The 20,425-nt window shown below is 51.4% G+C and overlaps 6 protein-coding genes across 6 annotated transcripts; 2 read left to right on the forward strand and 4 right to left on the reverse strand.

Moving 5' to 3' along the window:
* The first annotated feature begins 1,673 nt into the window (after positions 1 to 1,673).
* Positions 1,674 to 3,579, forward strand: BO86DRAFT_384750 (uncharacterized protein). Its single transcript, XM_025670953.1, has 6 exons — positions 1,674 to 2,125; positions 2,194 to 2,312; positions 2,362 to 2,423; positions 2,472 to 2,497; positions 2,556 to 2,905; positions 2,962 to 3,579. The coding sequence occupies exons 1-6, from the start codon at positions 1,942 to 1,944 to the stop codon at positions 3,223 to 3,225; spliced, it is 1,005 nt and encodes a 334-aa protein (XP_025533584.1). The 5' UTR covers positions 1,674 to 1,941; the 3' UTR covers positions 3,226 to 3,579.
* A 397-nt stretch (positions 3,580 to 3,976) lies between these two features.
* BO86DRAFT_8595 (N-terminal protein methyltransferase) lies at positions 3,977 to 4,812 on the reverse strand. Its single transcript, XM_025677741.1, has one exon. The coding sequence runs from the start codon at positions 4,712 to 4,714 to the stop codon at positions 3,992 to 3,994; it is 723 nt and encodes a 240-aa protein (XP_025533585.1). The 5' UTR covers positions 4,715 to 4,812; the 3' UTR covers positions 3,977 to 3,991.
* A 177-nt stretch (positions 4,813 to 4,989) lies between these two features.
* BO86DRAFT_351740 (SET domain-containing protein) lies at positions 4,990 to 6,930 on the forward strand (the record flags this gene model as incomplete). Its single annotated transcript, XM_025669443.1, has 7 exons — positions 4,990 to 5,157; positions 5,243 to 5,854; positions 5,963 to 6,020; positions 6,106 to 6,168; positions 6,262 to 6,373; positions 6,474 to 6,765; positions 6,820 to 6,930. Exons 1-7 carry the CDS (start codon positions 5,014 to 5,016, stop codon positions 6,928 to 6,930), a joined length of 1,392 nt encoding a protein of 463 aa, XP_025533586.1. The 5' UTR covers positions 4,990 to 5,013.
* Positions 6,931 to 7,032: 102 nt separating this feature from the next.
* Positions 7,033 to 7,604, reverse strand: BO86DRAFT_8648 (uncharacterized protein). The gene has a single exon (XM_025677747.1). The coding sequence runs from the start codon at positions 7,491 to 7,493 to the stop codon at positions 7,134 to 7,136; it is 360 nt and encodes a 119-aa protein (XP_025533587.1). The 5' UTR covers positions 7,494 to 7,604; the 3' UTR covers positions 7,033 to 7,133.
* Positions 7,605 to 7,639: 35 nt separating this feature from the next.
* BO86DRAFT_8643 (FMP27 family protein) lies at positions 7,640 to 16,697 on the reverse strand. The gene is made up of 4 exons (XM_025677746.1): positions 11,946 to 16,697; positions 7,953 to 11,894; positions 7,796 to 7,896; positions 7,640 to 7,738 (listed from the first exon to the last, which is right to left on the reverse strand). The coding sequence occupies exons 1-4, from the start codon at positions 16,536 to 16,538 to the stop codon at positions 7,672 to 7,674; spliced, it is 8,703 nt and encodes a 2,900-aa protein (XP_025533588.1). The 5' UTR covers positions 16,539 to 16,697; the 3' UTR covers positions 7,640 to 7,671.
* Positions 16,698 to 17,895: 1,198 nt separating this feature from the next.
* On the reverse strand, positions 17,896 to 18,588 carry BO86DRAFT_300059 (uncharacterized protein; the record flags this gene model as incomplete). The annotated part of the gene is made up of 3 exons (XM_025667442.1): positions 17,896 to 18,206; positions 18,282 to 18,398; positions 18,465 to 18,588. Coding segments are annotated over 3 exons (552 nt in total), but the record flags the coding sequence as incomplete, so codon positions are not given.
* Positions 18,589 to 20,425: the final 1,837 nt, after the last annotated feature.

Genomic DNA, 20,425 nt, shown 5'->3' on the forward strand with positions numbered 1-20,425 from the left:
CCCCCAACCTCTCCCCACTGGATCTCAATGGCCGAAGATAAGCACCGTGACTGAACAGGAGCACGTAGCTGCCATCTGGATGTTGGCGAGCACAGAGTTTATGTCTAGATGTGCGTTCCAGACTAATCGCATCGAGATCTCGGGGATCTTGGTCTTCAAGTCCTATAAAACCCCCAGACACAGTGTTTCTCAAGCCGAGCCACCCATCATTCTCGACACAATTCCAGTAAAAGCCCAGGTCGTAGTTTGCGGTGTCTTTGGTCGGCAAAACGTACAGGCCCAAATGACCATTTTTCAGCGCAATGGCGAGTTTAGACCGTGTTTTGCGGATGATGTATTTGCCTCCTGGCCATAGGCATGATCTTTCGAGATCTAAAAGTCACGGACGTTTTGGTATCGGAGGCCAGGGTAGTGTGGGATGGGGTGTTGCATCCGTCGTCCCCTGAGCTAGACATAATTGCGTTTTCGATATCTATGACCTCGGGTCCTGATTAGATTAGCCGCGCGTGTCTCCCATTTCTGCTGGAGCTTGAAGTGGCGCATGGGTCACAAAAGCTGTAGGTCTGAGGCTAACCTTCTGGCTCTAGATCTTCTTGATTCCGTTCTGACGCCTTCGTGAGTTGCTGGATACACACTTGAGAGAAAGGTAGAAAGGCCTTGGATCGTTGGCCTCGAAAGCAGGTGAAAGAACAGGGGGAAGTGGTAGAGGAGGAGGAGGAGGAGGAGAAGGAGAAAATAGATCGAATAGCTTAAATGCTACACTGTACGGAAAATTGGAGAAGAAAAGTGGTGTTATGATCAGAAAGCAACTTGGTCAAGTAAACTGCTCCTGTGGTGGTAGTCCCTCTTAGCTTGAGAAAGTGAGTGTTTGTTTGTTGACCGTGTTACGCTAGCAGCAAGTCTCCTAGCAATAGATCTTATGCGCCATCGGATGCTGCTGTCTATAGGACCCCGCAGCTGGAGCTCTCATGTCACTATAGCTACATACATTTACTCGGTGCCTGTATCTCAATGTTGGAAGCGGCAATTACTGTTTGTATAGTAGTTGTGTAGTGCATAATTACTCAGCCCGGTAGAATTGTGCATGACTTCATGCATTCCGACGATCAATCGCTGATCATCCGGTCGGGCCAGGGTTTAAGTGGAGCTGGCATGGAATGATCAAAGACATACCTAATCCTGTCGCTTGAACCTCGGAGCATTGAACGGACGGGGCAAAGGAGAATCCGAGAGAGATGAACTGTGCACGTATTACCCCGTACTCCTATCTGAAATCCTTTGACAAAAGCTATAGTAGAAAGGATTATATCCAGCGGTAAGCGTGGGAGGCAAATCTCGTATTCCAGCGGTGGTGGGCGGGTCAGACCAGGTGAACCGCTGGGATGACATTTTGGGATGGAACCTGGATCCCAGTACTCTCCCAGACACAATCACAATAGAGTGAGACAACAGTGGCCCTTATAACATCAGCCAAGTCTACAGCTGAAGGATATGCAGTGTCTGGGTTGTTTATGCTGTTGATGTTTGGTGGAGGAATGAAGGAACAAGCAAAAAAATAAAGAGTGACGGAACGGGCGGATGACATCACCGCGACCGGGTTACGTCAGGCATCGCGGCCAGCCAAAAAAGCCATTCGGTTCGCCGAATTCAAAGCGCAGGGGGAAAAACAATTTCCTAAAGCCGTCGTTTCCGGGTTCTTTTTCGCCTTTGAACACTGCCTCCCTTCCAATCTCCATATAGTCTAGTTATTCTACTCTCATCCCATTCGATTCGCAAGATACCTGCTCTCCTACACTGGCTACTTTTTGTCCTCTTTTCCCACCCCACCATGCCTTGCATTGTTTCGGAAGCTACTTTATCAATCTAACCACCCATCACATCACAGAACAACTGATTGACAGATCGAGCCCGACTACTACGTGCCGCTTCTAGCCACCCATCATGGATGATACAGAAGCAACCGCCGGAACGGCGCCCTCAGAGCCTCCGCAGCTCCCTTACTCTTTGCGCACAAGGAAGAAGTCGATCGCGTTTTTCTGGATTCTCTTCATCATCGACACAATGGCTCAACCGCTCATCCTATACTGGTGTCTATGGTATCTCACCGACCTCTCTCACAACGTCGGTATGTTTATCAGTCTCCCTGCGCACTCCCGACCCTCCCGACCTTTGTTGATTTATTTTGCCGTCCAGTTTTCAGTATTGTGACTGCGTCCTTGGGAGGTATCTCGGTCTTTGAATACTTCTATCGGTTATACAACCTCTTTCGCAAAGACTCTCGCGCTCGACCGTTGAACGCACCGAAAGGATGGGTATGTTACCTGCTTGCCAACGCCATGGGTCATACTGACTCTCATGCAGCTGGACTTCTTCCACATCAACTTTACTATTGTCTGGTTGATCCTCGCAATTGAATTGATTGTGTAAGTCATAGTCGGCAAGGATGCTGGAATACAGCTAACCTTTCTCAGGGGAACTGTACCGGAAGAGCCATACGGTAAGTTGATCTTAGTTCGCCGTGCCTTTGACTCTGGCTAACATCAGTGAATGAATAGTGCGTCTCGTGGCAATGGTCCTTCCAACCGTTATGTTCTACTTTGGTGGTGTCTACCTCACCCTTGACATCCTCCGCGCATGTGGTGTGAAAGCACCCTTCCGAATCTCCTCCACCCCGAAAGGCTCGACAATGCCTACCGCCTTGTATGTGCTCATTGAAGATGTGGTTGCCGTGGATGGAGGCGGCGGTCAGATCTACCGATATGCCCTTCGGACGCGGTACCTCTCGAGCCCATACTTCCGCCGTATGCTGTTTCAGATGAACTGTTTCTGGACCGGAGGATCCATTGTATGCGCTGCTGCTATCACTGCGATCATATTCACCGTGGAGGAGCCGGTTGCCTATACTGTAAGTCCGTCCACTCTCCCTTAATACGACTATCATGACTAATGAACCTCTCTAAGCTGGGCTGGACGCTTCCATTCGCCTGGGCTGGAGTCTGGACTTTGATCACTATCCCATGGGTCCAGAGTGATCTTCGACGCGAAAGACAATCATGGGGCGCAAACCACGGTGAAGGAGGCATTGCGTATACCGACGACCCGAATGCGCCCTCCGCTCGGACGCGACTCGAGAGTGTTCATGATCGACTGCCAAATATCTTCCCCTGGGGCCGCGAAAAACAATCTGCACCATCTAGTCCATCCGCGCCATCCACCCAGTCCTGAGCCATCTTGCAGGGTTGCGATACTTCTCGGTCTACCTGGACATAACAACATTGCTTCGACACATTGCAATGGTGTTCTCCTATCCGAGTTCGATAACCCTGGGCGTAATGAAGACGAGCTAAGACGCGGGACTACTGAAGCCCACGACAAACCAACAACTGCACAACAAACGCGAAGATTACGAAAAATATTCATGATGAGATTTACGACGGCTGCGCCGACATGTTACTGTACATAAAGATACCCAGGCCTTCTGCTTCAAAGCGACTTGTTGATAGTTGCACCTTGTGTTCGTATACCTAGACTTATTATTCCCGGCTTGGGGCATTTGCTTTTAGATAATGGAATCATAATACCAAGATTGTATACTTTGCCGCCAGCAGCAAACAACCCATCCTCTCGGTCCTGGTTGGGTTTGACTTCATTGCACTCGTGCCATCGTCATTCCTTCCTTAGACACATGCACACATAGATCGAGTCTCATATATCGTGGCATATTCGAGAGGTGCCGTGACGGGGATGCCATGTGCCACTAGAGCGCGATGTAGTCGACACGACGATCATCATGGCAGGCTCAAATGGCCATAGCATCTTCGCTCCGCCAGATGCAGATGCCTGGGACCAAATCGGTTGATGTTGACAATTGCCGTCTCTACCCAGTCAGCTATAGCCACCCGAGCTCCCCTTCAAGCCGAGATTTCATCTCAATGCTCTCCTTATCCTCCAACCCTGCATAATCTCTTCTCAAGCCCCCTAGGACAACCACTCAAACAGGCCTCAACGCATAGAACCTGACCGGCAACAGGCGAAAGTTCCTCGGAAAGCCCAACTGCAACTCGGACGCCACCACCACGAGCCCACTCTCCTTGAACAGTTTCCGGAACTTCTCATCCGTGCGCGTCACGCTACTATCCTCCTCATCGAACATATCCTCGCCGCGGGGATCCGTCGACTGATTCTCCTTGACGACCAGCACGCCCGTGTCCGTCAGCGCCTCGCGGCACCGGACAAAGTACTCCGCCAGCTGCGTATCCGTGAGGTGGCCCACGCAGAACTGCGTCCAGATGAGGTCGTACCGCTTGTCGGGGAGCCAGTGCTCCAGGCCGAGGGTGTAGATGTCGCCGACGACGCCGTCGCGCTTCAACGTTGAATCGCGGATGATCTGCATGAACTTGTCGACGGGCTCGACGGCGTCGACGGTCGTGCAGACGTGCGCGAGGAGGCCCTCGGTGACGCGGCCGACGCCCGCGCCGCAGTCGACCCCGCGCGCCAGCTTGCCCTCCGTCGGGCAGTCGGGGATCAGGCGGCGGACTTTGTTCAAAAAGGTCTTCGACCCGCGCAGGTCGATCCGCGTGTACCACGGGTATTGGCCCAGCATGCCGAGCATCACGTTCGCGTTGGCGGGCACGCTGTTCCAGTAGCGGAGCGAGGCCGCGTGGTCGATCTTTGCGTCCGGCGGGGTGGCCGGGCGGGTGGCGGGGTCGGACATCTTGGATTCGCTTTTAGGGGGAGGGGTGGGAGGTGGGAAGGGGAGGGGGAGAATGGTGTTTCGCAATGTCGACCAGAAGACAAAAAGGTCGCGCCGCAAGAAGCCTTGGATTTGAGGCGGATAGCGAATCTGCATCTGCACAGGCAGGTCCGCGGAGCACCGCTGGCCTCAGGCAGGAACGGTCGGATGGGATATCCCGCTTACCTAATCGCGCCGTGAAGAACTACAAGCATCCAAGCCATGTCTTTTTTGGGTTCAATTCAACATACACAGCAGAAAAAGTGGCTGGAAGACAGCTGATGATGGCAACGGACGAGTCCCCCGGCCAGGAGCATGCTGTGTTCATGCAATGGGCCAAGTCCCAAGGCGTGACGATCAACGGCATCACTCCAGCGCGATTCCCCGGCCGACGCCTGGGCATGAAAGCGACGCGGACGATAGAAGTATGTATTATACCCCATACCCTAAAGACCTCCGTGGTCGATGACCCGTACCCGCTGTCTGCTATATATGCTAATGCAGCCGCAGGAGAACGAGGTCATGCTCAGCGTGCCCGTATCAGCAATGCTGACCATCGACTCCATCCCCGCATCGTTCGTGGAGCAATTCCCCTCACGCACCTCCATCCATTGCATTCTCGCTGCATTTCTCAGCCATGGAGACGCCTCTTTACTCCAGGAGCTAGAACCCTGGCGCAAGGTATGGCCGAACTTCCGCGAGTTCGAGGACACCATGCCCGTGCTTTGGCCAGAGCATCTCCGCCGGTCCAACTCCGCCTTCGAGAAGGCCACAAGCGACAGCAGCAGCGAGACTTCATCGTCGTCAACAGCACCACCAAGCCTTCTACCCCCCTCAATCTCCGGACTCTGGAATACCTTCCAGCCGGAACCAGTAGGCGTGGACTACGAAACCAGATACCAGAACCTGCTGGCCCAGCAGGAGAATCGGCTACAGACCGCATGGACACATATGCGCACCGTATACCCAGAAATCGAGTGGAGCACGTTCGCCTACTACTGGTTCATCATCAACTCGCGGAGCTTCTACTACGTCTCGCCGGGCAAAGAGGAGCCGGAGGACTGGAACGATGCCATCGCCATGGTCCCGTTTGCGGATTACTTCAACCACGACGACGATGCGGTAAGCCAGCCAGTCAGCCAGCCAACCCCTACGCACTCACCTAGCCAATCCCAACCCCTACCCATACGCCTACGCCAAACAGATCTCTAACACCCTTTCGCAAACCAGGCATGCGAAGTCATCTGGACCGGCCAGAACTACCTGTTCAAAGCCACCCGCCAATACGGTATGCAACCAACCCTCACACCACAAACACCTTCCCCACCCCAAGAGGCCACTCAATCTAACAACAACCCCGCAAAACCCCACAGAGCAAGGCGAAGAAATCTTCATGAGCTACGGCTCCCACTCCAACGACTTCCTCTTCGTCGAATGTATGCCCCTCTCCCGAGCCCCTGGCCCAAGCCCCTGGCCCAAGCCCCAAGCCCCAAGCCCCAAGCGAACATAATCTAACAAGCAAGCAACAGACGGCTTCTTCCTCCCCACCAACCCCTCAGATAGCATCTACCTCGACGACATCATCTTCCACGACCTCACCATCGAGCAGAAGAAAGACCTCATCGGGCAGGACCTGTTCGGGTAAGACCGCCCTCCACCCAAACACCCTATCCCCTCCTTCATGGTGAAAAATAACCGCAAACAAAACACAATGAGAGGAAAGCTAACCATTCACCCCCAGAAACTTCGAACTCACACTGCCCGCAACCTCACCGACACTCCCCAAACACATCCAAGCAGCAGCCGCCTTGAAAACCATGGCCCGCCGCGACTGGAAACTGTGGATCACCGGCCGCTCGCGGCGGGGGTTTCGCGGCGACAGGTGCGCGGAGGTGGTTCGGGGGTGGATTGAGGTGTATCGCGGGGAGTGCGAGGCGGTGGTTGCGCGGATTGAGGCGATGTTGGATGATGACCACCAGAACTGCGTGGGGGACCGGGGGGGTAGTGTAGAGGGGAAGAGTGATGGGGGCACTGTGTCTGTTGTGCCGTCCTCGACCGCCGTGGACGTGGTGGTGCGGTCTCCGGAGTGGGAGCGGTGCAGACTTAAGATGTTGGTGGAGAGGTGGAGGCAACTTCGGGGGTTGTGTGAGGGGGCGTTGGAGATGATTGGGGTTGGGGATACAGGTAGAGCTAGATAGGCAGTCTATCGTTGCATCCAATCGACCAAGTAGGGGCGGGGCTAAAGAGTTACTTGCTGCACAACATACCACAGAGGAACGCAGTGCTAACTCCCCAAACCGTCGGTGGGCAAGGAGATTTCTGAACATCGTTTCTCATGAAAAGCTGTATGGCATGGCAGAAACAAATAGTATTGACCCAGAGTACCTTTTTATTGCACCGTCTATCCTGATATATACCCACAGAACCATACCACACACCATATGTTCAATGCGCTCGTATCGCGCATCACCCACGAATGCAACTCCGTAGACGGCCGTAAACATACCCTGCACATGCAAAGGATATACACTTGCGATTCAGCGTCTAGGCTCTGAAAAACAAAGAAAGAAGAACAAGGACAAGAAGTGGTACATGCAGAAAGATATTTTCGAAGAGAGAAGAGATTAGGGTAAATAAAGGTTTTGTACGGGGGGAGGGAATCAATAAGGATGGATGGCAAAATCAGGGGGCGGGAAGCAACAGCAAAGATCCCCAGACAAACTCCTGGTAATATGAACGGACTCCATGGCGAGAAAAGCATACCGATGTGTCGACGCCTATATACGACCCACTGCACTGGGGGTATCACATGGCAAATGCAAGGTCGGGAATGTGTAACAAGCGAGGTCTTAATGAGGAGAACAGGATTATTATGAAACAAGAGATCCTGGAAGGGGTGCGAAGTTCGAACGATTGCCTTCCGCTGTGAAATAGGGAGACTATTTCCGAGAAGGCATTAATTTGCGGCCAAAGTTGCGGATCGATGCAGTCTTGTTGCCGGAACTACTACAAAAGAATAAGTTGGGTTCAAAGATGTGATCCATGCGATTCATATAAGCTTACCTTTCTTCTGGTCCATCCCAGAGCTTGGTGGTTTGAGATCGAGGCAGAGCTTGTCCCGAAGTCATCGGTCTGCTGGGAGGATTGACAAGCCGGCGAGATTGCTACATAACCAGTTAGCAAGGGTTCCCAAAATTTATTGACTTTAGGCAGTACATACTTCCCAACGAGCATCCACATCAACCTCGCTCGCCGACCGAGAATCAGAAATCACTCCACTCGGTTCGTTGACGCTGAGCATGCTAGATCCGAGTGAGTTTGACCGCGCAAGCGGCAAAGTCCCCGAATGGCCAGAGCGCTGTGACTCCGAGTATTCGCTGTTCGAGTCGACGCTGGCCAGGCTACTGGCTTTCTCAGATGTTGATTGCGCTACACTGTCTGAGTTATGTAGAAGCTGGGATGAGCTTACAAGCTCGCGATACCGCTTCTGCTGTTGCTGCTGCTGTTTGGAAGGACGATGATGGGAGAACTTGTTGCCAAGAATTGCAGGTGCATGCGAGATAAGAGCCTTGATAACGTCCTTCTTGAGGCGCAGAGCCAGATCCAGATTCGACCATGTCTTGTTCTGATACTCGAGCACCGGCAATCGGAAGACGAAGTCATGGAGATCCTCCAGATTGTGGTCACCCTTGCCTTTGTAACTGAGGCAGAGCACCACGTCGTGCACCTTGACATGAGCCAACGTCATATAGTTTGATGCACGTGACATCATCTGAGCCAGGTCATCCGGAGTTTCCTTGGACTTGCCTTTGCTGGGTCTTCCAAGAGCGAATTTCTTTGACTTTTCGTCGCCGGTGGAGTTCGTTCCGGCGGTGTTTGCTAGCGACCTCTCCGTGGGTTGTCTTGACAACATGCGTAGGCTGTCGACCGATCTCTTCTTGCTCAACGCCCCACTCGTCGACGGGCGCATTAAGAGGTTTGGATCTTTATCCTTGTGAATGGGAGTCAGTGCAAGGCCCTTGAGATGGCGATGCTGTGATCGAGGCCTGGCCGCCTCCGCCAGAGAAAGCGTGGGCTGAAGTCTTAACTCAATGGCTCCAGATCCCTTCAAAGACAAATCGTCTGCCGACATATCACTCTGCTCATGTCCAGGGGATGTCTTTGGGCGTTCCTCCTCCTCAGAGTCAGATGAACCATCAATCGGCTTCATGTTCTTGATCATGAAGGGTGAAAATCCGCCATTTTCGAAAGCAGTCGACCCAACATTAGGAAACATGTACTCGAAAACCTTCTGGCCGAGGACCTGCTCCAATTGGACCTTCAGAGGGAAAAGAGACACCTCAAAATCGTCCACCACCGGTATGCCGGCAACTGCCTCAAGCATGTGCCACTTGACCTTGATCATATAATCATCAGGTCCGTCAAGGCTGCGAGCTTGGTCAAGGTAAGGAACAATGATCTGGGGATAGATCGCATCTGGGAGCAGGTTCAAGCCATACAGTCGTTCGACTGCAACTTCATTATGGTTCGAACCGTCACTATTGTCGGTGCGATCATAAGCGGCATTCCTCAGCTGGAATTCAACTAGTGGTTCTGACTGATCCTTCATCAAATGCCACACAACCTCACTGGCCGAGATATTCCAGCGGAGGACTCCGTTCGCCTTTGACATGGTCGGATCGATCTTTCTCTGAGAGCTAGTGATGGCTTTCATCAGGAAGAACAGCTCGTCCTCGCATTGAGTAAGGTCTCTCTCAAGGACCAAGCGATCTTCCCAGCCCTGCTTGTCCAAATACTTGGCATGTATCTGGAAATGCTCTTTGATCTCCTCTAGTTGTCGAATGCGGGCCTGGAGTTTGAAGACCATCTCTGGAGCGCCCCTCAGGTCACTGAAATCAGACGTGAGCATGATCCTCTCCAAACGTTCATTGCGGACCTTTTCCAGTGGTTCACTGTAAAGAAGGAGGTCCAGGACAATGATGTACATCGAATAATACTCTGCCGAATCACAGATGGCTCTGAAGTGGGGGAAATCAACACTGATGTGATCCATCCTCGGCTCCTGCTCTTCGATATTGAGAGGTTGCCCTGGTTGACCCTTTGCCACTTCCTCGTTATACTTCAGACGCAGATTGTTGTACTTGTCATATCGTAAGCTAGCCGAAGTTTTCTGGATAATCCTCGAGAAGCCAAAGGGATTCAACTCAAAGTCGAATACTGCTTCTAGGGTCAACCAGGGTGGCCACGCTGAACCTGGTGAATTTCCATATTTGTTGCCTGCATAAAACTGGAGGTGATTCATCAGATTCTTCTGCGTTGCCACGAAGAACTGGGCTCCGTCCATGCAAAGGGAGAAGCGACGCTGAACCAGACCGCTGACATCATCGGAAACTCGCTCTTTGTCCATAATAGAGATGACCTGCAATTGCATCCCTTTAGCGGCGACCAACAACACAGATTTCTGGTTCTTTTCACTCTGGAGCTGGATTTGAGGGGCGATGAGCCGCAGATGATAACTGTTCTGAGGTGTGAATTCAGGCGCAATATTTTCGCTGGAGCCCTCCGATGTGGGAGTGCTCGGCTTTCTCTGCTCCTGGTTCTCTTGTTCTTCGGCGCTCACAAATCGTTTGGCATCATTCAACAACTGCTCAATGCGATCTTCGACACTGTCATCATCTTCGCTATCCACGAGACCACGAGCATCCGAGGGGCGTCTCGATGCTGTCCGGAACAGTTTCGAGTGCTTCTGCTTGTTCTTGTTCTGCTCCTCGACAATGTCGAGGATGAACTTAACGGCCCGCCGAGACATGTAATACACGAAACCGCGTCTCTGGCTTACTTGGTGGATGTAACGAAGCATGATGTTCCTCAACGAATTGTTCCACTTGAGCTGAACATTGTGAATGATGAACCGATTGTTGAAATCGCTCGCCAATTCGTCATCAGGCCCAGAGTAGAGTCCGTCCATGTCGGCGTCTCGCGCATCGCTTGTTGAATCTGAGTCAGCTCCCAGCTTAGAAGCGCTGTCATTGGCGAAGGCTTCCGGGTTTCTTTCCACTGGATGCTTCTCCTCCCGGGCTATTAGCCTTTCGATGCGTTGCAGACCAGCTGTAAGAAACGCTCGTCTCCGTGTCAACGTTTCTGCTTGTCTCAGATAGTCGGCGTGCTGCTTCCGTAACTCGGGATCATGATCTACCTCCCTCGCCATGCGAAGTTCCTGCTCGCCAATAGTCCGGTTGCAATCACGCATCTGAGCCTCGACGGAGACCAGGCGATCTCTAATCAGTTCCATTTGCACTCGACGAGGCTCATTGTTCTCAGACATCACACAAATGTGAGTCGGTTCGTCACCAAATGAGCTATATCCAGTCTCATCTGGCACCGTCTGCCCATGGTCGGTTTGACGGAAGTATGTGAAGCGTGGTGTGAATGCCAGAGGCAAGATCTGAGTCCGAGGGTTCGACTCCTGAGGCAGTATCCAGTCCAATTCCACGAAATCGTCCATGTCTATCCAGTCAAGATTCTGATCAGGGATCGTGAACCGAGACAAATCCACCGATGCGACGGGCTGTTGGAAGGACGACAAGATATCATCCCTATTTTTCTCGATGTCATCGAAATTTGTGCCTTCAATGCTGGCAGAAACAGCACGAAAGTCTGCGGCCTGCAGGTCCAGCTGTGCTTGGTTGATCCGCATCGCGCTCGCCTTGGTTTGCTTTAAGCGACCCTTGGCTTGAGTTTTGACGTGTTCCCGTCTTTGGTGAACATCGAGCTTGAGACTGTCCAGTCGAACTTTGATGCCGGTGGCCGTCACGACATCTTCCGCGTAATCTTCGCGATCCTTGTGCTTATAGATATGGGCAACGAATAGTGGAGCAAAGAGTAGCTTGTACTTGACCGTCGCTAAATGACGGTTGAACTTCTTGCTTGTTTTTGTGACACCAGGCCATAGCGGTCCTTGTCGGACTGGCAATGACATAACCCCCGAGAATAGGGACCACCAATTGAAGAAATGTGTGAAGAAGCGGGGACTCAAATGCACAGTATTGTAGCTTGCAGATGGCTGGACGGAGTCAACAGACCAATTCCTGCTGACCGGCGCAATGACAGAGATCGATAGATGGATGTGGTTACTGCGGAAGCCGCGGTAGGCGTCATAGTCCTGTCGACAGTTTAGCTTTAGACTTTGCAAACTTCAGGACATATAGCTTACCTCTTTATGTGCTGGGTCAATGAGTAGGGGGTTTTGAAGGACAACATCATAGTGAGGTCTGAACTGGAATGACCGTTCATTCTCGTTGACGTTCCGCTCGAATACTAAGCCAGCAACCAGACGCACGTCACCCGATAGCTTCATAATGACTTTCTTGAAGTGAGCCGCATTCTTCAGATCGCTGGAAGATGATGTCGTTTCCAGATCCTGGGCCGTAGCCTCGGCCATATATCGTGCCTCGTGGCTATAGTCGGGGATTGCCAGCACGTACTCCCCACTTGTAACGCTCATGAACTCCATTGGATCATCGCTGGTATGGATCTCCCATTTGACATCCTTGCGCCAACACATTACAAATCCACCACCAAATCCAGTAACAACGTATGGGTCACGCGATCCTTTGAGACGAAGATGGACGTCTCCGTCCTCCTTCCATACTACCTTGATTCGCGAGTGGAAACTCAATCTGATCTTATCCCAGAAGCCGACTCTATCGGACGGATCGATCTCGGTCTTCGTAAACCCTTCAATAATCTTCATCATGTCCTGGATAACGGGCTGATAAGACATGCCCCAGGAAATGCTTGTGGGCAGACTGGTATTGATCTCGAAGGTGGGGTCCGAGTATGTCTTCACAGGAGAAACGGATCGCCAGACTTCAATGGCAAAAGGCGGACTTATCGACCCATCTGATAGTTCTGTTGAAGGGACCAGTTCCAACTTGACCTGTCTAGCAGATTTATGATCGCGGTACTCCTCGGCAATCACGAAATTAGTCCGCAGGGACCAGCTTGATAACCTTGGAGATTGCCCAGGTCGAAGTGCCGGAATGTGCAAGAGATCCAGCGGATAATCTCTGAGGTTGACCCGAGCTTCTCCCATGTCCAGCTGAATACTCATGGGAACAAGCAAAGCATACTTCATCGACATCGGCATGCCTTTACCAATGCTATTCAGGAACTTGGGATAATCTTCCAGGGGGAAAGACGGCTTGTCAATCACAAGATTGATGTCACTTATCAAAGCGGACAAGATAGCAGGTCGATTTGGGATTGACAGGACAGTTTCTGTCTCTTGTACGTCTTCTGGCGGTTCGTCCGCGCCCGAGAAAAGGTTTCTCACCTCCCTGATCGACGTACCCTGGAACCGTAGCGCGGAGTCAATCTTTGATTTCCAGGATCGGGCGTTGTGCTCCTGAAGCCGGTACCACGCGTTCTCGGCAGAGATTTTGGATTCGCACGATAGACAAGCAGCACCTTCCGTGTCATAACGAAATTTCTTGTCTCGTCCACGTTTGTCATCATTCAAGCTCTTCCGCGGCTTTGCATCGGCACTCCTACTTCGTCTTCTCTCTTCACTTTGGCGTTCACTGCGAAGAGTCCGGTGGCTTGACCTGGTACGGAGTCTGGATGAAGTGCGTCGCTGATCTGTCTCCTTGATCTTCTGCAGTTTTAATTCAAACGCCTCTTCCCTCGCCAGGCGCTGACGCTGCTCTAGTAAACCAGTGCGGTAGATGCACCCAAGCTTCCACTCGAAAGCATCATCTTCCATTTCAAAGAGTAATGCTTTGCTGCGCAAGGAGATCCTAGGCACCTTCTTCGGGTCTTCCGGGTCTCTTGCTGCTCCAAATTCAGCCGAATGGCCCTTGAATCGTTGATGGAGTTGTTTGAGTGCCTTAGACGTATTGATGAAGTTGTCAAAGATGCGATGCATAACCATATGATGCGGAACCCCAAGTCGGATAAAATCTGCCCAAACATCGATTGATTTCTGTTCAACCATGCTTGTACCCTGCTTTATTTTCATCTTGCGCAGGTCAAGCCTGACATTGTTCATGCTTATGATTCTAGCCCAGATCCCTTTGAGTTTGGGAGCTTCAGCATGCAACCGTACCAAATGAGCTCGAACAAAAGGAGTAGAGAGGCGATGAGACCCTCCTGTGAGCCCGTAGATTTGCAACAACATTGGGGGATCCGCAGGGAGGAAAGTCTTGACTTGAATGACTGTCGCCCTCACATCGACGGTGACAAGCTCGCCTCTTGAAGAAGCCCGTGACGACGGAGGAGAAGAGAAGCCGTTCAGACCTTGAGATGCTTCTTGGTCTTGATTCCCGGATGCCCTACGCATGAAAGCATTCTTGAGCACAGAAACAGCAACCCCAAGGCAGTAATATCGGTAGAGCGAATACTGGAGGTAAACCCCTTTGAAGACAGAATTGATGTTGAAAATCGGTCCGAGGCGATCGCTCATAGTGCTCAAAGCAACCTCGAACCGCGGAAGGGAGAAGAAGGGTTCGGCCTCCAGAAAATCTTCAGACTCAATCACAAATCCCTCAAAGCCACGGACATGAATGGCAAGTCGACGGCCATCGGCAGCGACGCCTAGCTTCTGCCTTGGTGGTGAGGTAGGAAACTTGAAGGACGACTCATCACCTATCGTTGAATGACTAGGCGTACGCCGCCTTGAGAAGCTGACAGCAATCGGCTCAGACTTCTGGGCCTTATAGTCTGCGGTCCATGATTGCAGCTGGAATGAGACACCACGAGATAACGATGAGACACTGGCATCAACACCGGCAATCTCCAAGCTAAGGCCAGTGGCCTCGAACTGGAACCTGAGGAGCCATGGGGGAACACGCCTTAGAACACTAGGCTTCCGCTCTTCGACGGACATAGATACCGTTCTCTTATGCTTCGTATGAGCGCGGAATTGCTCAATGACTTCGTAGATTCCGCGATTCACTTCATCATTGACCATGTGTGCGGAGGCGGTATTTAAATTACCTGATGCCATCACGCGTACCTCCGGAGAAGCACTCAATAGGACCTTGAACTCCAATGACTCAGTTGTGAGGAGATTATGTTTGATACCAGATGGTGTCTGATAATATAATTTGTGCGAAGCCACCCGATAGATTGAGGACAATGAATAATGCACTCCACCTTCCGAAGAGTGCGAAGACTCAATATCAAGCGAAATAGCAGATATTGAGGATATGAGAAGATTGTAGTCATCGCTGGGGGTTCGGTCTGGGTTGGTAATTGGCAGAACAAATCTAACCACTGGCTCGTGAATGGATACTTTGATGCTTGCTTTGGGAAGTAATCGCGATATCAAGCGGTTGTTGTCTCTCTTTTTGCCTCTGGGTGATGGCCTGCGGGACTGAGACAATCCGAGGAGTCTAGAAACCTGCCTTGGCTCAAGATCGAGGGAAGGTGAGGTAACCACCAAATTGGCAAACAGAATATTAGTGTTGCGCTCCTCCGGGTTGTAGTCGTCAAAGGAGCTGATGGTTTTGGAAGGAAGAGTGGTCTTTATCGTCGTTGTGGCCATCGGTATATAGAGTATGTTGTCGCTTTCACCTGAGCCATCGTCCAAGCTGACCGAAAGAGAAATAGCGGCGAGAAGAGCCTGATGTGCGACGTCCTTGCGCTGGAAATACATCCGATGGGCAGGGCTCTTCTGATCCATTCGGTGTAAGTCGATGCCTATCTCGTGAGAGACTATATTAAGAAATATTGGACTTTGCTTTTCAGACGATGGTTGAAAAGCCCGAGACAAGCGGAAAAAGCTCAGCGCCACCTGGATTCCCTGTATGCCGCGCAGTATAGAACCGGCAAATTCTTTCGAATCCGCGACGGTCTGTACAATTGAGTCGTCCCTACTCCCGGGTTGATCGAGTTCTTCGACGAAATCAGCAAACGACATCTCGTCGTCGGTGTTGTTGCTATCGACAGGCTCTTTCGGCGACTGCTTGGATTTCTTCACGCGCTGCGTGAATGTCATCAAGTCGTCATATGGAATATGCATCCTTCCAACCTTGAGAGCTATCGAAGCATCCCTGAGACCATCCAGTTCTTTGTGGAGAAGACCATGGATATGCACGCGAATATTGTCCAGCACTTCGGTCGATTCGCCTCCATCAACGGCTAGGAGCACATTCTGAACGTTCATGATCCATTCCGCGGGCTTCTGTTCGCTAGCATCGGTTTTCCCAGACCGATACAATGTGCCTCGATCGACCATTTTGCGCCTAGTATCGACTCCCAGGGACAGCGATCCCACTTGTATCTGACCAGCTTCGACAATGTTGATGGTAGTATTGACGGCCACGACATCCACCAACTTCAACCAATGAATTTTCCGATGTAATTGTTTCACTTGCTCCTTGATGCGCATCAAGCTCTTCCACGTCTTACTCCGCTGCTTAGCGTTGTGCCCAGCCGTTTCCGTGCTTTCCTTGTTCGAATCGTCGTCCTCCGAAGGACTCTGCGGCTCCGACACATCGGGTTTGTTCACTGGTGTGCGAGCTTTGCCCAAAGCTGACGGATCCAGCGTCACTTTGAGCTCTGTTAGCTTGAGACTGAGCCATGTAGGTTGCGCGAATGACGGTGGATGTAAGGACAGCCCGAGGCCACGGAGTTCGATCTGCACGCCATCTTTCGGAACATAGGTAATTCGACGGAGAGAGAGGTATCCTATTCGCTGAATGGAGACTCCGGTCGCAATTCGGACAATGGCGAAGATAAGGAAGGATAGGAGGTATAGGAAAAGGAAGCCCACGAAAATCGTGGTCGGACTGAAGAGCGTCATCGTATTTCACGGTCAGCGGGACTGACCGGTTGCACAGGACGGGGAGTCGTCAGCCAAGAAATCATGGAGATGCTGGAGGTCGTTCGAGATCTGTATAAGAGTAATGAGCGAAAGGAGGCTATCGAAAGCCACGATAGGTGAACAATCCGAACGGACGCACAGCCCTGAATCGAGCCCGCAATCCTCCTGTTCTCGAAGGAGAGGAGAGGGGGGGGATGTATTCCCTGTCTGCGGAACCGGCGAAGGACAGGTCTCCGTTAATACGAGACGTGCCGACCAGCCGGAGAGATGATGCGACAAGGACGGGCCAGTTGTAAGTCAGTCATGCTTCTTTTCTGTTTGAGTATGTTCTTTCCCGAGCATATGAGGCGAAGGGGAAGAGTTGGTTGCTTGATGATGCAACAACCGTAGTTGAGCAAGCTCGAAGAATAGTCGAGGATGGAATAATACAACCAGCTGTCAGCGGCGGGAAAGGTCGAACCCGACGCGGGCAGAACTGGAAGCGGAAAGCCACCACATCCACTTTCGCCCAGTGGCCGGACCGTCCGTCGTCCGTCCGGCTGGCTCGGCAGTTTCCATACGGTTGTACACCCTCGTACGAAGCCTGAAGTACTGGGTAAGTTAATAGCTTACGTAGTATTGAAGGTGGATGGGTTTGCCCGCCTTTTAGGGGTGGTTCGTCTGAAGATCATCTTACAGATTTATTGAAATCGTAAAATTAAAGGTGCCTGTCAATTGAACCTGCATGTCAATTGGTCTCATGCACACACGCACACCCTTTGACTACGACCCCTGTGACAGCCACTCGGGTCATCTGGCGTTATGCTTGCATGGAGGTACAGTACAACCATTTGCTTTACACCACATCAAGCGCTGCAGTTCTGACTAGTATAGAGTTGCGGTTCCTGACCCGATGAACCTAGATAGGAGGCAAACTCATTTCCTTTGACACTATATCAAGGCTCATGGCCTTAATTATTTGCACAAGGCCTCGAAAGAACGCTCAGTTCATGCGACGACAGTTCAACAGCTCTAGCTTGGGTGATGCAATCCTGATTCTGGGGTTATAGAAGTAGGAACAAAGTGGTGTCATATTATACATGGTGATAACTACTGCGCTTTTGTGGGCAGTAAGTTCACTAGGGCTCGCCTTTCGGGAGCGAGCCTTCTATAGAACAATCATCAGTGCCGGAATAGCCGCATGATCTTCGCGGTGCTCCGCATCGGCGTGGCTAGGACAAGGGTTGCAGCAAGCCAGACCTTACGCGCTTCAAGGGCCAGGGAGAAAATGTTAACCCGTAACATTCTATGACAGCAAGGCCGTTCGTGGTAGAAAATGATGGACTCGACTTTCGAGTCACCTGGTGGCCGGGTCGGACGAAGAAAGATCTGGCCCTTGAGATTTGAGCTTCTCAAGCCCTTCAATCTTTTCATCTAGGAGTGCGATCTCAGCCTCAATGCTCAGGAGCTTCTCGCGCAAAATCCCCCTATAATCATCGTCGGAGAGGGACTTGAGCGGAATCCATTTGGAATCGGCGATCCGCTGAAGGATCGGCTTCGCTGGAGTGTTGGCCTTTTCTAATTGCCATGTGTCGATCGCATTATAAGTGCTTTGGCCCAGATAGCCTAGTGCCGAAAAGAACACCACTCCTGGAATTAGTCGACCCCCTGACGCCAGGTATTAGTATCGCAGGCAGTGTTTTCCCAGCAGTGACCGCAGGAAAGAATATTCAATCGACGTACCTAGTAGTCGGGTAACAGTGCCTCCAGCGATGCCCCCTGATAGAGCGCTGACATAAGCGCGTTGCTTAGAATCGGCATTGTTTTCGAAATGATATTTTAAGATGTTCTCTCTCAAGACTGCAGGGTAAGGCTCAGATCTCTGCTAGAATCAAGGCAACACGGAGCCAAGAGGGAAACACTCACACCAGAAGCCGCTCCCAGTTGCAGCCCATTGAACACCGCAAGATAGAGAATGGATCACCGGATTAGGAGACCGGATGACTCCTGCAACACCTCCATACACCAGTCCGAGAGAGCCTATCGTGGCATGTCAGTGTGCCATTTCAGTTATGGCCATGCTGTGTAGGAACATGGATCATGGAATTCATGCGAAAAATGTACACTCGTGGAGGCTTCGCCGGGATTTGGAAGAACTAACCGCTCAAAGCTCCTGCCTTGACAAGCGGGAAAAACGTGGACTGGCTCTTGTTCTGTTCACTCATCCTGCTCGCTGTCGACATCAAAGTCAGATATTACCCCCAGATCTACTTTGTACGTTGGTTAGTTACACCTCAAGGCCGACGATTCCCCAGGTAATCGGCTCATCGCCAGGGAAAACCATAATGGTGCACGTGATTTGTGCTCTGCATAGAGTGATTTGTCATGTAGCTATGTGCATAATCGCGAATCTGATGGCTTCAAATAGGACCTTCATGACCACACCGGCACTCAGCAGCATTCAATTCCTCCTGAAGAGATTCTGTCCGTAGAACTCTCGGTCAATGGCATATAGGTCTGAATTCCTATTATCGCAAGGCTGGGAGTGCAACATGAGTTATAGAAACGAGTAATCGCGGGCGGATGATGTCACCTCAGCGGGTCTCGATCTGCCCGCAATCCAAGCGGGTCCAGTTATCAACCTGAACAGAGCTTGACCACTTCTCTCTTTGTCTTCTATCGCAATTGTCATTTTTGACTGACTCCTGTCAGAATGCACGAGACCTTACGGTCTAAGTGGTCGCGTGGCTGGATAGGTGTCCTTCTCGCTAGCAAGGCTCCTACGAATTCACTTAGACTTCACTCAATCTCCAGTGGTATTTCTTGTACTGCGTGTGCGGTAAGCACAGGGAGAGCACACGGCAACAGTCTGACTGACCATCTAGATGTTTGGAGGCAGGCAATGCTTCAAAGCATATTTGCTCTTCTTGACCTTTGCCTAATTGCAACGCAGCATTGGGGATCTTTCTTCACACAAGTCACAAAATGCTTCAAGATTCTGTATCGTGTAGTCCGTCGCTTGTAGGACTCAGATGCTTGATCTTGCAGTCTCTATCTTTACATCGACACCGTGGCTGACTTTGAGCAACTGTTGCAGGAACCTTTCTGAAGCTAGTCTGTTCCGTCGGATGATACGAGTCGCGTACTGCGTAAAGTGCCCTGGTTGCTCTTGCCAGCGAACTTACAATGCTCTCGCCCACTTGATTGAGTCAGACGCCTTTCCTTGAGCACTGTGCGCACTCAATTCCTCGTCTGTTCTCGACGATTCCCTATACATATACTGTACGGAGTGAAAGTTCAGTTGGCCGACCAAGCTGAGCAGTCAATTCAAACCGTTCATATTCTATGGCCATCAGAGGCACAGTCTACGGCTATATCTGGGACAATTGCGATCCAACGTCTTCAGTACACTTGGCGAAATTGAGGGCATATGGGTTTGTCAATATACTGACATGCCTAATGACATGCCTAGATATGAGGCGAAACGTGGAAGGCGGTTCATGATTCTAATTATACAGGGAGAGCCCATATCCTGTACCCGACTTACGCCGGGTACTGTACAGCAACTTACATCCTGATGTCCCAGCAAGCCTTCGATGTTAAGTCTAACCACTGCGCGGCACGTCTGCTAGCCAAGGATTGAAAGCAACGACGCTGCTTACTTCTCGAGCATACGAGCCGACTTGACCGTCTCATACCCTAAGCGAGCTGATCTTTCACGACGGTCACAAGGAAGCCTGCAATGGTTCACCCTTTTCTGTCCAATTGTAATGATGCAGGCGAGAGTATGCAGCAACTTCAAGTGGCTGCAAGTCACCCGAGATTTTGCTTCTCTTTGTTTCACAGCGGGCATGGAACCTTGCTTCCTCGTGCCCAGCCAGCTGAGG

This window comes from Aspergillus japonicus (assembly GCF_003184785.1).
Source record: "Aspergillus japonicus CBS 114.51 unplaced genomic scaffold BO86scaffold_1, whole genome shotgun sequence".
Taxonomy (NCBI): Eukaryota; Fungi; Ascomycota; class Eurotiomycetes; order Eurotiales; family Aspergillaceae; genus Aspergillus; species Aspergillus japonicus.